The sequence below is a fragment of the Typopeltis vanoorti genome, chromosome 17, assembly GCF_054136105.1.
Source record: "Typopeltis vanoorti isolate ZY-2024b chromosome 17, IOZ_Tvanoo_1.0, whole genome shotgun sequence".
In the NCBI taxonomy this organism is placed as follows: domain Eukaryota; kingdom Metazoa; phylum Arthropoda; class Arachnida; order Uropygi; family Thelyphonidae; genus Typopeltis; species Typopeltis vanoorti.
In genome coordinates, this window is record NC_143565.1 from 44,149,031 (window position 1) to 44,167,039 (window position 18,009).

At 36.8% G+C, this 18,009-nt stretch overlaps 1 protein-coding gene across 1 annotated transcript in view; it reads right to left on the reverse strand.

The window, feature by feature from the left end:
* Positions 1 to 18,009, reverse strand: part of ENGase (cytosolic endo-beta-N-acetylglucosaminidase) — a 153,345-nt gene that overhangs the window by 97,318 nt on the left and 38,018 nt on the right. Inside the window, exon 7 of the mRNA XM_090407650.1 lies at positions 7,254 to 7,357. Within this exon, the coding sequence (XP_090263776.1) occupies positions 7,254 to 7,357 (104 nt within the window). The remainder of the gene's footprint in view (positions 1 to 7,253; positions 7,358 to 18,009) is intronic.

The following is an 18,009-nucleotide window of genomic DNA, read 5'->3' on the forward strand; positions in this document are numbered from 1 at the left end:
CCCCCCCTGGTTGGTTCTCTGCATTCCTTTAAAGGCTATGTGGAGGTCTCCTCTCAGTTATATAGCTTTGACCCTTAAGCACCCCTTGTTTTCTCCCTGGTGCAGGACACCAGAGTGTACAGAGGATTTGAAATTGGAAGTGATTACTATTAAGTCTTGAGCAGGATAAAATTGAATTTCATATTGAAAAGAATGACATTGAAAAGAATGACCTTGAAGAAAACCCTGCTTGATCCAGCTAGAGAGGCATGTGGTGAAGTTGTCTGCAAGGATAGAAAAATTAGAACTCCATGGTGGACACAGGAAGTTAAAGAGGCAGTGAAGGACAAGAAGAAAGCTTAACAAAAGTTCCTGGCAAATAAGTCAGCTTTTTCCCTTAGAGAATACAGAGACAAATGTAAGAAAGCTAAACACTGTGTAAAACTAGCTAAACAAAAGTCATGGGAGGACTTTGGCAAGAATATAGAAAATAAATATCAAGAAGGTGGCAAAATATTCTGGAGGTTGTTGAAGAAGCTTAGGAATGGAGGAAAGAGTGCTGGAAAAGGAGTTAGAGATGATAAAGGTGACATGAAAATGGGAGAAAAAGATATCCTTGAAGTATGGAGATTATTTGAAAATTTGCTAAATGAAACAAGCAGTGATGACAGCACAGTGATAAAAAAACACTGACCAGGCATGCAGTCAGGAATACATATCCATACTTGAAGTAGAAAAAGCCATCAAAGGCTTGAAATGTGGAAAGGCAGCAGGAGTAGATGATATTCCACCAGAAATGCTGAAGTATGGTAGTATAAAAGTCTTACAGTGACTGCACTGCATAGTTCAGAATGCCTGGACAGAGGGACGAATTCCAGACGATTGTAGTAGAGCTCTCATAGTACCCATATATAAAAAGGGAAATAAAACTGAATGTGAGAATTACAGAGGTATTTCCCTACTGAGTGTTCCTGGTAAGATATATGCAAGTATACTTGAGAAAAGGTTGAGAAGAATTGTGGAAGAAAAGCTTGGTGAAGAACAAGCTGGATTCAGGTCAAACAGAGGCTGTCAGGACCAGATCCTCACTTTACGACAAATAGTGGAGGAATCATGGGAATATGACAAAGATCTGTATTTAAGTTTTGTCGATTTGGAAAAGGCATATGACGAGGTGCTAAGAGAGAGAAGCTATTCAATACGCTACAGTTATATGGTGTCAATGGGGCATTATATCAAGCAATACTTAGTCTTTATTTCAGTTGTAAGTCAGCAGTTAGAATTCAAGGAAGTACAGGAAGATGGTTTAATGTTAAATCTGGTGTGAGACAAGGATGTACATTATCCCCTCTGTTATTCATTATCTATATGGATCACGTTATGAAGGAAAGTGGTATTAAACATGATATCAGAATTGGAGATGTTAATGTCAGCTCTTTGCTTTATGAGGACGATGTTATACTTCTAAATAAATCTGCTACAAGTCTGCAAGATTCTGTGACTAAATTGAATAACTGTTGTAATAGATATGGTATGAATAAAAGACAAAGACAATGAAAATAGGCAGAATCATTGAAAATGTCAACTGTGTTGTTAATGGAGAACCTGTGGAACAAGTAAAACATTTCAGCTACTTAGGCACGATTTTTAGTGAAGATAGTAAATTGAATATGGAAATAGACAACAGAATCAACAAAGCTGCTATGGTAGGAAGTCAATTGAATAAATTCATATCGAATAAGAGAGAAATTAGTCATAAATTAGCTGTATACAAGACAGTGTTCAAACCAGTTTTAACTTATTGATCTGAGAGCTGGGTCAGAAGTAAAACACTTGACCAAAGACTAGAGACCGCAGATATGAGAGTCCTGAGAAAGATTAGAGGCGTGAACAGATGGCATCAATGGCAATATCATAATAAAAACGAGGATATTAGGAAAGAACTTGACATTGTCAGCATCCAGGAATGCGTTAGCAGAGCTAATCTGAGGTGGTATGGTCACTTAAATAGAATGGGAGAGAAAAGATTAGCAAAACAATTGTTCTCTGCCAGGTTGCCAGGAAAATGACCCAGAGGAAGACCAAGATATAGGTGAATTGATATGATACAAAGTGCCTTAGACGATAGAAATATAAGATCTGGTAATGTTGGAGTCTTGACAAGTAACAGACTGATTTGGAGGAAAGTTGTAGATAGGAAGTTAGTAATGATGTAATTATTTTCATGTAGTACTATCATATCCTGTACACCCCTTGAGGGTACATGGCAAGAATTTGATGATGATGATGATGAATTTCTACATTGCATTAAATTAGATTGAACTGCCCCCTCAGTTTCCAAAAGTTACTAAAATGGCCTCACCTACTCCCTTTAGGGGAATAAAATGAGTTAGCAGATTTATTTTATTATTTAAATGAATTAGTTTAGCAAAGTGAATGGAACTAAAAGTTCCTTTTTAATTTGCTAATTAATTTAGTATTTTATAACTACTGATAAACCTTATGTTCAGAAATTCTGATTTAAAGTTACAATTTCTAATATGTATATGAGTAAGTAGAGAAGTTTACTCTGGTACTTATGATAATCCAGTCAGTGATGAATTATTAATTAAACTAGTCATAATCTGTCTACTAACTTCATAATCAGATGCATGTTGCATTCTACTCTGTAATCATTTTCTGCACCACTAATATATTATGAAGACCTATCCTGATTTTAATTTTACTGCAAATGCTCAATCAGTTCACAATTAAATAATGAGAATTGTAGCTGCCAGCACTGCTTTCCTGGGCTGAAATTCTTTTCATTGACAGTGGCCTCTCATAATAAATCAGATTCTATGAAAACAATGATACTATCATCATCATCATCAAATTCCTGCCATGTACCCTCAAGGGGTGTACAGGATATAACAGTACTACATGAAAAAATTACATCATTAGTAACTTCCTATCTACAATTTTCCTCCAAATCAGTCTGTTACTTGTCAAGACTCCAACATTATCAGATCTTATATTTCTATCGTCTAAGGCACGTTGTACCGTATCAATCCACCTATATCTTGGTCTTCCTCTGAGTCGTTTTCCTGCCAACCTAGCAGAGAACACTTGTTTTGCTAATCTTTCCTCTCCCATTCTATTTAAGTGACCATACCACCTGAGATTAGCTCTGCTAATGCATTCCTGGATGCTGACAATGTCAAGTTCTTTCCTAATATCCTCATTTTAAATATGATATTGCCATTGATGCCATCTGTTCACGCCTCTAATCTTTCTCAGGACTCTCATATCTGCAGTCTCTAGTCTTTGGTGAAGTGTTTTGCTTCTGACCCAGCTCTCAGATCCATAAGTTAAAACTGGTTTGAACACTGTCTTATATACAGCTAATTTTGTGTTCCGACTAATTTCTCTCTTATTACATATGAATTTATTCAATTGACTTCCCACCATACCAGCTTTGCTGATTCTGTTGTCTATTTCTATATTTAATTTACCATCTTCAGTAAAAATTGTGCCTAAGTAGCTGAAATGTTTTACTTGTTCCACATGTTCTCCATTCACAACACAGTTGACATTTTCAATGATTCTGCGTATTTTCATTGTCTTTGTCTTTTTATTGCTGACCTTCATACCATATCTATTACAACAGCTATTCAATTTAGACAGAGAATCTTTCAGACTTGTAGCGGATTTATTTAGAAGTATAACATCATCTGCATAAAGCAAAGAGCTGACATTAAAATCTCCAATTTTGATATCAGGTTTAATACCACTTTCCTTCATAACGTGATCCATATAGATAATGAATAACAGAGGGGATAATGTACATCCTTGTCTCACACCAGATTTAACATTAAACCATCTTCCTGTACTTCCTTCAATTCTAACTGCTGACTTACAACTGAAATAAAGACTAAGTATTGCTTGATACAATGCCACATTGACACCATATAACTGCAGCGTACTGAATAGCTTCTCTCTTGGCACCTTGTCATATGCCTTTTCCAAATCGACAAAACTTAAATACAGATCTTTGTTATATTCCCATGCTTTCTCGACTATTTGTCGTAAAGTGAAGATCTGATCCTGACAGCCTCTATTTGGCCTGAATCCAGATTGTTCTTCACCAAGCTTTTCTTCCACAATTCTTCTCAACCGTTTCTCAAGTATACTTGCATAGATCTTGCCAGGAACACTCAGTAGGGAAATACCTCTGTAATTCTCACATTCAGTTTTATTTCCCTTTTTATATATGGGTACTATGAGAGCTCTACTCCAATCATCGGGAATTTGTCCCTCTGTCCAGGCTTTCTGAACTATGCAGTGCAGCCGCTGTAAGACTTTTATACCACCATACTTCAGCATTTCTGGTCGAATATCATCTACTCCTGCTGCCTTTCCACATTTCAAGCCATTGATGGCTTTTTCTACTTCAGGTATGGATATGTATTCCTGACTGCATGCCTGGTCAGTGTTTTTTATCACTATGCTGTCATCACTGCTTGTTTCATTTAGCAGTTTTTCAAAGTAATTACTCCATACTTCAAGGATATCTTTTTTTCTCCTGTTTTCATGTCACCTTTATCATCTCTAACTCCTTTTACAGCACTCTTTCCTCCATTCTTAAGCTTCTTCAACAACCTCCAGAATATTTTGCCACCTTCTTGATATTTATTTTCTATATTCTTGCCAAAGTCCTCCCATGACTTTTGTTTAGCTAGTTTTACACACTGTTTAGCTTTCTTACATTTGTCTCTGTATTCTGTAAATGTAAAAGCTGACTTATTTGCCAGGAACTTTTGATAAGCTTTCTTCTTTTCCTTCACTGCCTCTTTAACTTCCTATGTCCACCAGGGAGTTCTGATTTTTTTATCCTTGCACACAACCTCACCACATGCCTCTCTGGCAGAATCAATCAATGTTTCCTTCAGAGTTTGCCACTGAATCTCCAAGGTTTGATTCCTGTTCTCAAACTCTTTTATTTTATTTTCAATAATCTTTCTGTATTTTAGTCTACAGTTCGCATCTGAGAGCTGCTCAACTTTTATTTGCTTTAAAACTTTCTTACATGTTATTCTTTTCAATATGAAATTCAATTTTATCCTGCCAAGACTAAATAGTGATCACTTCCAATTTCAAATCCTCTGTACACTCTGGTGTCCTGCACCAGGAAGAAAACATCACTATCAATAATAACATAGTCAATGAGACTTTTCTTATTCCTAGCCTCTTCTCTCCATGTGAATTTGTGCACATTTTTATGTTGGAACATGGTGTTAGTAATAACCAGTCCATGTCCTGAGCAGAAATCCAACAGATATTTGCCATTATTATTAGCTTTGCTCTTTTCTCCAAATTTTCCCAAAATATTTTTGTATGTCTCACAATCATTTCCTACTCTGCTATTTCGATCCCCAACAAGGACCAACTTTTCATTTTTCATTGTGTCAGTTGCTTTTTCTAAAGCCTCAAAAAATTCCTCCACTTCTACCTTAGTAGAACCTTCTGTGGGACCATAGGCACAAATAAGTCTCATTGTACAGTTCCCCATTCTCATATTTGCCCACATTACTCTACTTGAGACTGAGTGCCATTCAAGAAGATTGGCCTCGTATTTTGTGTTGAATACTATGGCTACTCCTTCTTTTCCTTGATTGTCATTGCCTGAATACAACATTTTGTATTTATTGCTCAGAAAGATCTCACCAGTTTTGGTCTTTTTTGTTTCAGTCACCCCTATTATATCGATCTGATACTTATCTAATTCCTCAGCTAGCTCCATTTCTTTGCCATTCAGGCTTCTTACGTTGATAGTACCGATGTTTAACTCTGGTGATGTTGAGTTGGGGTTTGTTTTCAGATTTATTCCAGTAGCTGACTTTTCGCTGTTCGCCCTGGTTTCCTGGCGAAAACAACGGGGGCCTTGTTTAACCGGGCGATGCCCCAGCCGGCATGAAATTTTGTCATGTTGTACCATCATTTTTTTTATTTTGGTTTAACCAATAAGAATACAATTTGGTCGGCTAAATCCCAAATTGCCAGCCCATCCTCATTCGTTCAGTATCAAAGTAGATACCCAACAGGGTGCACCATGAGAAGGTGAGGATTGGACATTAGGTCAGAAGCCCTGGTCGGTTCTCCGCATTCCTTTAAAGGCTATGTGGAGGTCTCCTCTCAGTTATACAGCTTTGACCCTTAAGCACCCCTGATACTAATGTAGTGCTTATCTGTCTCCAGCAAAATGCTTCAAATGAGGTTTAGTTTAATTGTATTTGTTTTGCAAATCAATCAGTTATATAAAGTTAAACATAAATGTATACACTAAGAATGATCAGATGCTCTCAAATTTATTATTATACAATGTATAAAATTATACTTTTGTGGTAAAGGTTTGAATAAAATTTATATCACTTCCTGACAAATTCAGGCAATAATCAATACTACCTATCTATCCCAATGGCTTTAACAGGCCTTTAAGGCCCACAACCTTCCAAGCATGCTTGGATTTCGTAACCGAAATACGAGGATAGAATGGTCACTCCTATGCCTGAAGGTATTCTTGGCTGTATCCCTGTGTGTTCACGGGGCCGGTTTGCCTGCTTGCGGGATGAAAAACACCAGATAAACTAGCGGAAAAAACCCTACTGCCTGCGCCCAAGACCGGCTAACTTGGCTATGGCTGAGGAAGATCCTTCAGCTCTTCACGTCTCCGACGAGAATCGAACCTAGGATACTCCTTCCCCAGGCATATGGTTGCGAAGCGCAAAGCCACTAGGCTAACCGCGCGGACAATCAATACTACCAGGCTATCAAATTTTTACTGTGTCTATTGAAACCATTACTACATTTAAATTAAATTAAAGCCTCTCGTTGAAAATAGTCATTACTTTTAACACATTCGAAACAAGATTAATATTCTTTTATTATGAAACCAATTATGATCAAAGAATGAGGAAAAAATACTATTGTACATCTCAACACTTGGTAAGGCCACCACCTTTAAGTTGGAGAACTGAAGTGGCTTCTAAATGCTCTGCATTTGGATTTCTCTAGAGCAGCGTTTCCACAGTATCTAATCTTTAGCCTACCCACAATGCTAATGTGCAATAAGTTTACAACTGTTCTTGGGTAGGATTCTCTCTCTCTCTCTCACACACACACACACACACCTACCTGAACTAACTATACAGCTTTAATTGTATACATTAAATATATTCCTTGACAGGTATTCTTTTAACAAGAAGAAACTGTGCTATCAGTTGTTACATACTTACTTATACTGATTCTCTGTGAATGAATCTTTGCCTAGGTTCTCATAAACCCAGCCTGGAGCAAAAATAGCAACAGAAAGACGGTAATTTCTGGCTGTTTTAACTGCCTAAAAAAACAGAAATATTATGAGTTATGTGTCATGACAATTTGAAAACTGATAATAGTAAATTCCTATTTAGACTACTGTAACATAAACAAGAAGAGTTACATGTAATAACAAGAATTCCATAGTGGTGTGTATATTATAAATATTACTTTTTTTTTTTGTATAACCTATTGTGATTATGGTGAAGCATACTATGTGATAGTGTGATGAATGCATGATGTACAGTAGTCCCCCACCCCTTATCTGCAGGGGGTACATTCCAAGATACCCTATGGATACCTGAAACAATGGATAGTACCAAATCCTATATATACTATGTTTTTTTCTATACATACAGACCTATGGTAAAGGTTAATTTATAAATTAGGCACATTAAGAGATTAACAACAATAACTAACAATAAAATAAAATGATTATAACAAAATACTAATAAAACTTATCTGAATGTGAATGGAATCTTAGCAACCTCAGAATAATTTTTTTATTATTATTTATTTATTATTTTATGAAGTTGAAAAGTTTCACCTTTTTCACTTAAAAGAGAGCAGTTTACGGCTTCTCTCTGGCATATCCGAATTGTGAGCATCGCTACTCTTCTGCTTTGGGGCTATTATTAAGTAAAATAAGGGTTACTTGAACACAAGCACTGCGATACCATGACAGTCAATCTGATAACTGAGAACTACTCAGAAGGCTGCAAGGTGTGTGCAGCTTTTCCGCCTTTGCAATGAGTTGTCTTGGTGTTGGACTACCTCAGGGATCAGCTGAATTGTCTATAACAGGAAAACCCTGCTTAACGTGAATTCAATATGCGCGATAATCAGTTCGAGTAATTGAGTGAAATGATACCACTTTCCGCTCGCAATTTTTTTACATTATGCGAAATTTTTTGTTGCCAATCTGCAGCGAGCAGAAAAGCTGGAAGTCATTAAGAGATATGAAAGTAGCACTAGTAATACAATGATTGTGCGAGACCTGGAATATAGAGAGTCTACAGTTTGGACTATATTAAATAAGAACAAAGAATACAAAGAACAAGGAAAAGTAGCTACTGCTTCTTTAAGCATGCAGATTACCTGAAATAGAAGCCATTTACTGATCGAGATGGAGCATCTTCTATCACTCTGGATTGAGGATTATAACCAAAAGAGATACCTCTTAGTGCAGGGAATATTCAGGCAAAAGCTCTCTGTATTTTTACATCACTGAAAGAGACCACATTTCAAGAGGAATGTGAAAGCTTTACTGCGAGTTTAGGATGGTTTGACTGTTTTAAAAATCGAACTGGACTGCATAACGTAAAAATAACTGGGGAATCTGCTAGTGCTGATAATGATTCTGTGGCCAAATTTTGTGAAAAATTGCAAAGGATAATTCAGGAGGGCGATTATGATGATCAGCAAATAATCAACGTCAACGAAATTGGTCTCTTTTGGAAGTGTATGCCACCAAAAATTTTACTAGCTAAAACTGAAGTATCTCAACCAGAATACAAAATATCTAAAGATTGTCTTACGCTCTTATTAGGAGGCAACTTTAAACTGAAGCCTGTGTTAGTTTATCGTGCACAAAATCCAAGATATAATATTTTGAAGAAATCATCACAATTGGAAAAGAACTTGGATTTAATGAACTGGATAATAAAGATGTGAGAAACTTACTCGATTCCCATTCAGAACAGTTAAGCAAGCATGATCTCATTCACAAGAAGAACAGCATGCATATGAAAAAGATAATGAGTGTGAACAAGAAGAGCATGTTACGACTAAGAAGCTAACTGCGAAAGAACTTGAGTTAGTTTTCAATCACATTGAGCATGCTAAGGAAATTATGTTTGATGCTGATCCTGATATGGAACGAAGCTTCATAGTCTACCGAAATCTTGATAAAGCACTTGCCAGCTATCGCAAATTGCATGACAAGATAAAAAAGTCAAGCATGATTCAAACATCTGTACTTATTGTAAAAAATTAAGTACAGATTTTTGTAAAAAAAGTAGCTCAATTAAATGTTTAGACATTAAATAAAAATTTACGCAAATGATTTTTATTAACTTTGATGATTTTATCCTCTAATATAGTTTATACTCTAATTTTTTTTTCCAAATTTATGCTAACTGATGGAAGAATTAATATTATTCCTATTGTTTATTGCATTAGCTTAGCACAAATTAATTGATGGATTAATTAATTGCGTTAAGCGAGGTTTGCCTGTAGTAAAAGAGAGAGCCATATGGCTTCATTTCGGTGATGTAAAATTACATAGGCAAAGTGGGTATTAGATCCAACATTATTTCAAAGCCAAGGGTTTGTAGAAACTATATAAGTTTTGTAAGGTAACCTGAGAGCTTAAGAGAATACAATTCTTGGTATACCCGAGTTGCCTTGGCTTGCACTACTTACTTGACTTAAGTAGCTAAAGGCAACTCAGGGATGCCAAAGATTGTATTCTCATAAGCTCTCAGGTCAACTTATGAAATTTTCATAGTTTCTACAAGTTGTTTATTTGTTTACAAAAAAATTGTAAATATATTTGTTTATAAATCCATTAATTAAAATAAATTAACATAAATTAAAAAATTGTGTATAAAAAATTAATATATTATAAATTTGTTCCAATTGTTTATTTCTGGTATTTTTCATTTAATATTTTTGGACTGGGATTGACCACAGATAATGGGGAACTACAGTATAGTGATTTAAAAATGACTCAATTTTTCTCCTTGGTAAAAAATTAATGGAAGAAAAGCTGAAAACTGCTATAAATATTTTTACATATCTTGTTTATGTATAAATTAATTTCAACACAATCCCAACAATTTGTATAGCTGTACATTATGTGAACATAAATAATAGCATTCTACTTTTTAGTCATATGTTGTTGTAACATCATTATATTTTGACAAATAATAATGATAATTATTATAATACAGGTGTATGGAGTGAAGACTCATTGTGGGAGATCCATTATTTACACACTAGCCATCATTCACACAATATCTATCATGCCTCTCCATAAACTCATTCACTGATGAAGCACCCACAACCACCTCTGGAAACCCATTCCACACATTCACCACCCTGCAAGCAAAAATTCTAGTCATAACACCCTTGCTAATCACACTCTTGCACAACTTCCACCAGTGACCTCTTGTTCTCTGCCTTCTTGCCATACTGAAAACAGTCTTCCATGTCAATCCTATAAAATCTCTTTAATAACTTAAATACTTCTATCATGTCTCCTTTTTTTTGTCTATCAACTAATTTTTGAAGCCTACAGACTATCAATCTATTCTCACAGGGAGCATTCCACAGACCTTCCACAATCTTTGTCGCTTGCCTCTGGATCTTCTCCAGAACTTTTCCATCTCTCACAGAATCCAAGAGTCTGGATGTGGCCTTATTAAAGCCTTATATAGGGAAACAATAACCACTCTATCCCTGTTTGTTAGTGCATTCTTCAACAAATGTAATATGATGTGCCGTTTTGGTTATCTTCGCAATATGCCTTCTAAACTTCAACTCCCTGTTCACAATCACACCCACATCCCTGGCCTCATCAGTTCAATTCCATGATCCCAGCTGTGTACTGTATACACAGCTTCAAATCTCTTCCTGAAGTGCATCGCCATCATCATCATCACACTTGGCAACATTAAACTGGCAGCCATTTACTTTGGTTCACACTGCTAATCTGTTTAAGTCTTCATGCAGGATTTTTGCATTACCTTCATTTACCATTGCTCTTCCAATGATTCTATATCATTGATATACAAATTAAACAACAGAAGACCAAGTACTGAGTGCTGTGGTACACCACTGATCATTTGCCTTCTGTTGGACTCAACTCCTCCATAAACCACTCCTTGTTCAGCCACCCTCTAATCCAAATCACCAGATTCATATCCATCCCTATTTCCTTCAATATATGCAATAAAGTTGTATGTGGAATCTTGTCAAATGCATCTGAAAAGTCTAGTAATATCACTGCGTAGCCATTTCCCTTATTTAACTGCAGTGTCACTTATAGAAAGTAAGCAAATTACTAAGGCAAGACCTATCCTTCACAAAACCATGTTGTTCCTTATATAGTATAATTTCTATTCACCCAGTCCTGAATTCTTTCACCGATTTCTTAACCACAACAATAGCTTAACCACCACTCCTGAGATGCTGATTGGCCTATAATTTGCCATTTCTGTCTTAGAGTCTCCTTTACTCTTTCCACTCCACTGGTACCTTCCTAGTCTTATTCTCTCCCATAGTCCTATATGGACCGTTGGGCCATTCATGCCTGGTAGATGATGTTCTTTGTTATCCTCCTCCAATCATCTCAGTCTCTTGTTCTTGATGTCAGTTGAGAAAGGGAGGAATTTGTCCATTTTTTGATGTTGTCAGTCCATTTTAATCGCGGTCGGCCCTAACCCTTGATCCTGGAACGATTCCTTCTAGTGTTTGCTTTGGAATGCCATTAGCCCTCTCCACATGTCCAAACCATTTCATCTGTCTCCTTCTGATGACTGTCAGAATATTTTCCCTTTTTTTCTCGTCTATTAAATTAATCAGTTTTCGAACATTTTCATTGGTTTCGTGAGCAGTATAAGGAATTCTCAAGAGTCTTCTGTAAGTTTTCATCTCAAAAGACAGGAGTCTCCTCTCATCTTCCCTCAATAAAGTCCAGGCCTCACAACCATACAAGAGGATAGAATTCACCAAAGTGTCATTTAGTCTTAGTCTGGTTGCGATTGCTATTCTGTTATCTCTCCACAATGGTTTTAACTTTTGTAGGGCCACAGTTGCCTTAGCAATTCGCTATTTAATGTCAGTTTTGGAGGGACCATCTTGACCTTGATGGTACTGAGGCTTAAATTAAACAGCTTGGTCAGAGGAGCTGATGATTCCCTTGCACATTTTTGTAATACATGGGATGATATACCATCTAATCCCATGACTGTGTTTATATCGAAGTTCTGCAGTATTTCAAACTGCTTCCATTTCTCCAACTTCTATTCTCCTATAAGTTAATGTCACATCTGGCATTCCAATGTTGCCATCTAGATGATCATACACCCCTGCAAAATGCTCACTCAGTAATTCAACTATTTGGTTTGGTTCTGTTATCTCTCCACCATCAGCACTTTTTAAAGTCATCCTTACATAGTCATTTCTCCTTTTACTTGCCACATAGCAAAAGAACTCTTTAGAGTTTCTTTTGGCCTTGCTTACCATACCAGTCACCCTCTTGTCTGTGCCTTATACTGCTCATGGGCATGCTGATTACTTTTTTTCTTTAAAATCCATCCACAACCTTTTCTTTGTGTGCAACTCTTGCCTAATGAAGCCATTCATCCATCTAAGTCCTACCTGATTTATCATTCTGACTCTAGGTATACATTGTTTGAAGAAAACAGATAGTGTTTTCTTCAAACAATCTTTGACCACCTCCCATGCACTACTAACATCTCTTCCCAAGTTCTTATGCTATGGCTCTGCTGAAAGCTGACTCCTTGACTTATCAGAATCACCTGCTTTTTAATTTCACATATATCCCTTCTTAATAGAAAATTCTGCATGTCTGGCCATCTCACAGATCAAGACCACACAATCACTTTCTCCAAGCAGAGGAAGGAGAGCTAGATTGGTCAGTGTTAAGCTCTCTGATGCAATGATCAGATACAGTACTCTTGAATCTCATGTCCTTCCATTACATGTTGGCTTAGGTAATCATCATTCTCTCAGAAGTTATAAATTCCATTTCTTTCTCTGCCTGTGACCATTCCTCCAATCAAACTATGTCCCCATAGTTGAAATATCTCCCCCCCCCTCCACCACCACTCAATAATTACTTGACCAGTACTCATTGTGCTTATTTGCAAGTGCATGTCATTACTTATACCCCCTGCATTATAGCAGCAACTAATTACATATTTAGTCCTGTTGACCTCTAAATCATAGCAGATAGCTTCAAATGAACTGCCCTTTGAATCTCTGTCCCCATGATGAATTTCTACTCTTTTTTGGCTTTAATTCCTCTGCTGTCATTAGCAACCCCCCCCCTCCCCCCATCCTGTAACTTCTGGCCAAGTTGTGCTAACCAATGCCAAAAACTCTTCCACCTTTTTTTTTTCTGAATAGTTCTGGCATTAGTATATATAAACTGCAATACCCCCTTCATCCCACAACTTCCCTTACACCTTGTGTTACTTAGCCCACTAAAGTTAACCTGGAGTGCTATATATTGCATCATGTGATCACTTTCCCCACTTCCTAACTTCTATGTTGCCTGGATCCATGTTCACCTGTCCCCCCCCCCTCTACCACAACATTCTAGTCTCCCTGACTTTGTTCTGAACTTTCACTGAACAACAGTTTCTCCAGATTCCTGACACCAAATCCATTTAGATGCAAGCCATCTACCTTATATAAATCCTTCCATCAAACTCAAGCTACAAGTCCACAAACTCCACACCATTCCTCCTGCACAGTCAGAGCACTGTTTCATTCACGATTATAGCTCTCCATTTCAGCTTGCCTCTATATTATTGTGGGAACAGACTCAAAACTTTTACTTTCTCACTGTTCTTTTTTGCATGCACTAGCAACTCTTTCTTCTCACATACCCACTGCCACCTGCTAAATCATTTGTACTAGCCAAAATAAACATCTCTTTCAACTTCACTTTCTGCATCCTTACAGCATCACTGACATCCTTAATCTTCAGCTCCAGGAAAATGGGAAAAATGTGATTTCATCACATTCTCCTCAAGGACTCCTTGTATCAATGAATCATTATACAAAATCCAATCCTTATTTTTATACTTTTGCTCTTTCATGCTCTGCTTTCTCTCCCCTTTCTTTTGCTTCTATATCATACCATCTGACACATGTTTCTCCAATCGCTCAATCTCATGTTTTGTTCTGTGAACTCCATGTAAGTGCACTATCTTTTCCATTACCATCTGGTCATTTTCTTCATTTTTCACTGCACCATTCATAGTCACTCATACTGCTTACAACACTAAATATGCCAATCACATTATCATGCTTTTCATCTTTCAACTCACCATTATCACTCTTCTTACTCTCTTCACACTTTCAGTATTCGCTCACAATACACTTTTGACAAACATGTTCTCCATAGGTCATTGTTGGGAGTACACACTGATTGTAGATCTTTCTTTTTAGACAGTTTGGTAAATTGCTTTTAAATATTTCTCTATAATAGTTACAAATTTCCATCCTGCTGTCATTCTAGCTGAAATTTGATTATCAACTTTATGGTTGTCTGTAATGATCTGTCCTAGATATTTATATGAACTCACTATTTCAATCTGTCATTGATTTATTTCAATTTGTTTTTTCATTCTGGAGTATTTTCACTATACATTATTTTTCATTTATCCATATTTATTTGTAAGCCTATCTCCATATTCAGGGGATAGCAAATAATTTTGGAAAATTATATGTGAATGCTACACATGAAACATTGAAAACTTATAGCACATTACATCATATGTGGGATTACATAGTCTTATATAGTCTGAGATCCTGTTGTGGAGATCAAACACTTTTTTTCAAGCTATGTTATTCAGGCCTCCAATAAAACAGGAATTTCAATGGAAAAGATAGCTCATTATTTCAATTTAAATCAGAATGATGTAACAAGGCCTTAAAGCTATTTCTCTCTAAACAAATGCTAGTATTTAAAACAAGTTGCATGATTTATGTAATGGAAGTAGCATTGTGTTCACGAATTCTTTTCTCCACGAGTAGCTGGTCTATCCAAAACACAAAAGATAACATTCACAAGGTACTTGATAAAGGCCAGATAAGCTATCTAACATTTATCTTTCATCGTATTTACTACTTCACATTTGCTTCTACTTCTCACTAATTCTAAACAACTAGGCAACTAACCTAATTCACTAGCCTTGATGGCTCAAGTCCCCAAAGAAGCATGGGGGGGGGGGGAAGCTGTTCTCCAGTATTTTTAAGTTATCTGACCCTGGCAAAATCATAATACTAATATGCTATAAGTTTCTACCCTTTTGCAGACTGACAAACAAACCTAAGCTCATCCATTATAGATGAAGGAGCAGAGATAATGTATGCCCTTGTCTCACACCTGATTAACCATCAAGCCATCTACATGTATCTCCTTCAATTCTAAGTGCTGACTTAAAACACAAATATAGACTATTTATTACTCAGTACAGTGTCCCATTTACAAATATAAATGTAGTGTTTTGAACAGTTTTTCTCTTCACAGCTTGTCATGTGTCTTTTTCAAATCTACAAAACAAATATAGCATATTATATATCCAATTATCTATCTCTTTTAAAATGTTAATTTGATTCTGACAATCTCTTTGGCAACCTAGCTTTGTTTTCCATATTTCCCCTTTTACAATTTTTCTTAGCCTATTCTGGCATATGCTTGCATAAATCTTATCACTCCATATGGAAATTCCTCTTTAATTCCTACATTCAGTTTCATTTCCATATTTATACACTATGTTGACAAAAGTATTTGGACACCTAGCTGTGGTCAAAAAAATGCATTTTAATTACATTTCTAATACTGGGTGGGACCACTGTTGGTCTGAATAACAGCAACTACTCTTTGAGAATGCTTTCAACCAATTTCAGTTATATGTTGAAACAGGAATAGTCTTCTATTCCTCACACAAAGCTACCCCACTGCTGATGATGTCTGCTGTGGTCTAGAACGAATTCTGCATTCTAATTCATCCCAAAGATGTTTGATGGAGTTGAGGTCTGGATTCTGAGTTGGCCAGTGCCAATTGAACACTTTAATGTTGTTTTGTGAAAACCAGTCTCTCTCTCTCTCTCTCTCACACACACACACACACAAAGTGCAGTAAGGCATGGGGCAATGTTATGCTGAAACATGCACGGGTCACTGCTCCACAGTATTGGAAGCATAAAGTTGTCCAAGTAACCATCAGACATCATGGTTTTGGGCATATCCAACAATGGACCAAGCCTCATCCAACCAAAATACCCCATACCATTGCTGACCCTCCAGCAAACCTGACAGTTGGAATGATGCAATCCAGCAAAAACCATTCCCTAGGTAATCTCCAGATCCAAACATAGCCATCAGAGTGAAACATTTGGAAGCATGATTTGTCGCTCTACAGAATCCTTTTCCAATCATCTGCAGTCCAGGAATGGTGTGAAAGGCACTAGTCCAAATGTCATTTGGCATTGAGAGAGATGATGTGTGGCTTGTTCACAGCAGCTCTGCCATGGTAATCAAAAACATGCAACAATCTGTGAATAGTTCTAGTGCTGACAGATGTCCCTGCAGCATTTTCCAGGTTGACTGTGAAGTCTGCCCTGATGATGTGCAGGATGCTCAAATATTCCGAGACAGAGCTCATCGATCTTGTCAGTGAGACAATCACTAACCTAGGTAGTACCATTACCTTTCCATCTATGAATGACATAAGCAACAGTGGATTTTTGGTGTACTGAGACAATTAGCAATGTCACAGACAGAAAGACCACTAATGTGACACCCAACTACATACCATGCTAGCAGTCTGTCAGTTTAGCTGAATTACGGCATCTTGACATCAAGTACAGTGCAAAACATGCAGCACATCCCGCCTTTTATTACCAGACTTATGCAGACACTCTCTGAGGGAGGTAGATATGGTAGGATCTGAAATTTGCATGCCACATAAGGTGTCCAAATACTTTTGTCAACATAGTGTACATGGAAAACAAGAGAGATCTCCTCCAATCATGGAGAATAATTCTGCCTTCTGAATTATGCAGTACTCCCATATTTGAGCAGTATAGTTGAATATCATCTACATCAATTGCCTTTCCATTTTAGAAACCATTAAAATTTGACAGAAGTTTTAATTGCTTTTTCTAATTCAAGTACTATTCTGTCATTTCTTTAACCCCCCCAATGATGACAGCTGTGACTGCGGAGACGCCCAAACTGACGAACATCTTTTATGTTGCCCAGATCTAATCGATGTGTGCTCCACAGATGACATTCTGATGGTCAATGACAAGGCGATACAAGCCACTGTCTTTTGGATGGAGAGGATATGATTGGTGTTCCAGACTCAGAAAGTAAGTTTAACCCCCCAACCGGCCACGACGTCTATAGACATCGAGATAAATCTGGATACGAAGCTCTAAAACCCATTGAATAACATGGATAAGAAGTGCAATGTGGTGTCACTATTTCATCCACATTGGCCGGTAGGGAGGTTAATAGTAATTACTCTAACATCTGGAATATCTTTATCATCATTTTTCACATCACTTTCATCTGATTCCTTTTATATTGCTCCTTCCATTTCTAAGCTTTTTAATATGTCTACAGAACATTTTGCCACCTTCCTGATATTTATCTTCAATACTCTTATCTTCCCATGGCTTCTATTTAATTACTTTTACACACTGCTTTGCTTTCTTACATCTCAGAGCACCTGCTGACTTACTTGCTAGTGTTACATCCTGAATGAAGAACTTTTAAAAAGAAATAATTCATTCAGGATTTAACAAGTCAGAAAAATCAGCTGAGAGAAAAAACTTGTACTCGAGCAGAAGAAATAAAGTACTAACTGTAAATAGAAATAGAATTATCTCCTTTTCGTAGAACTG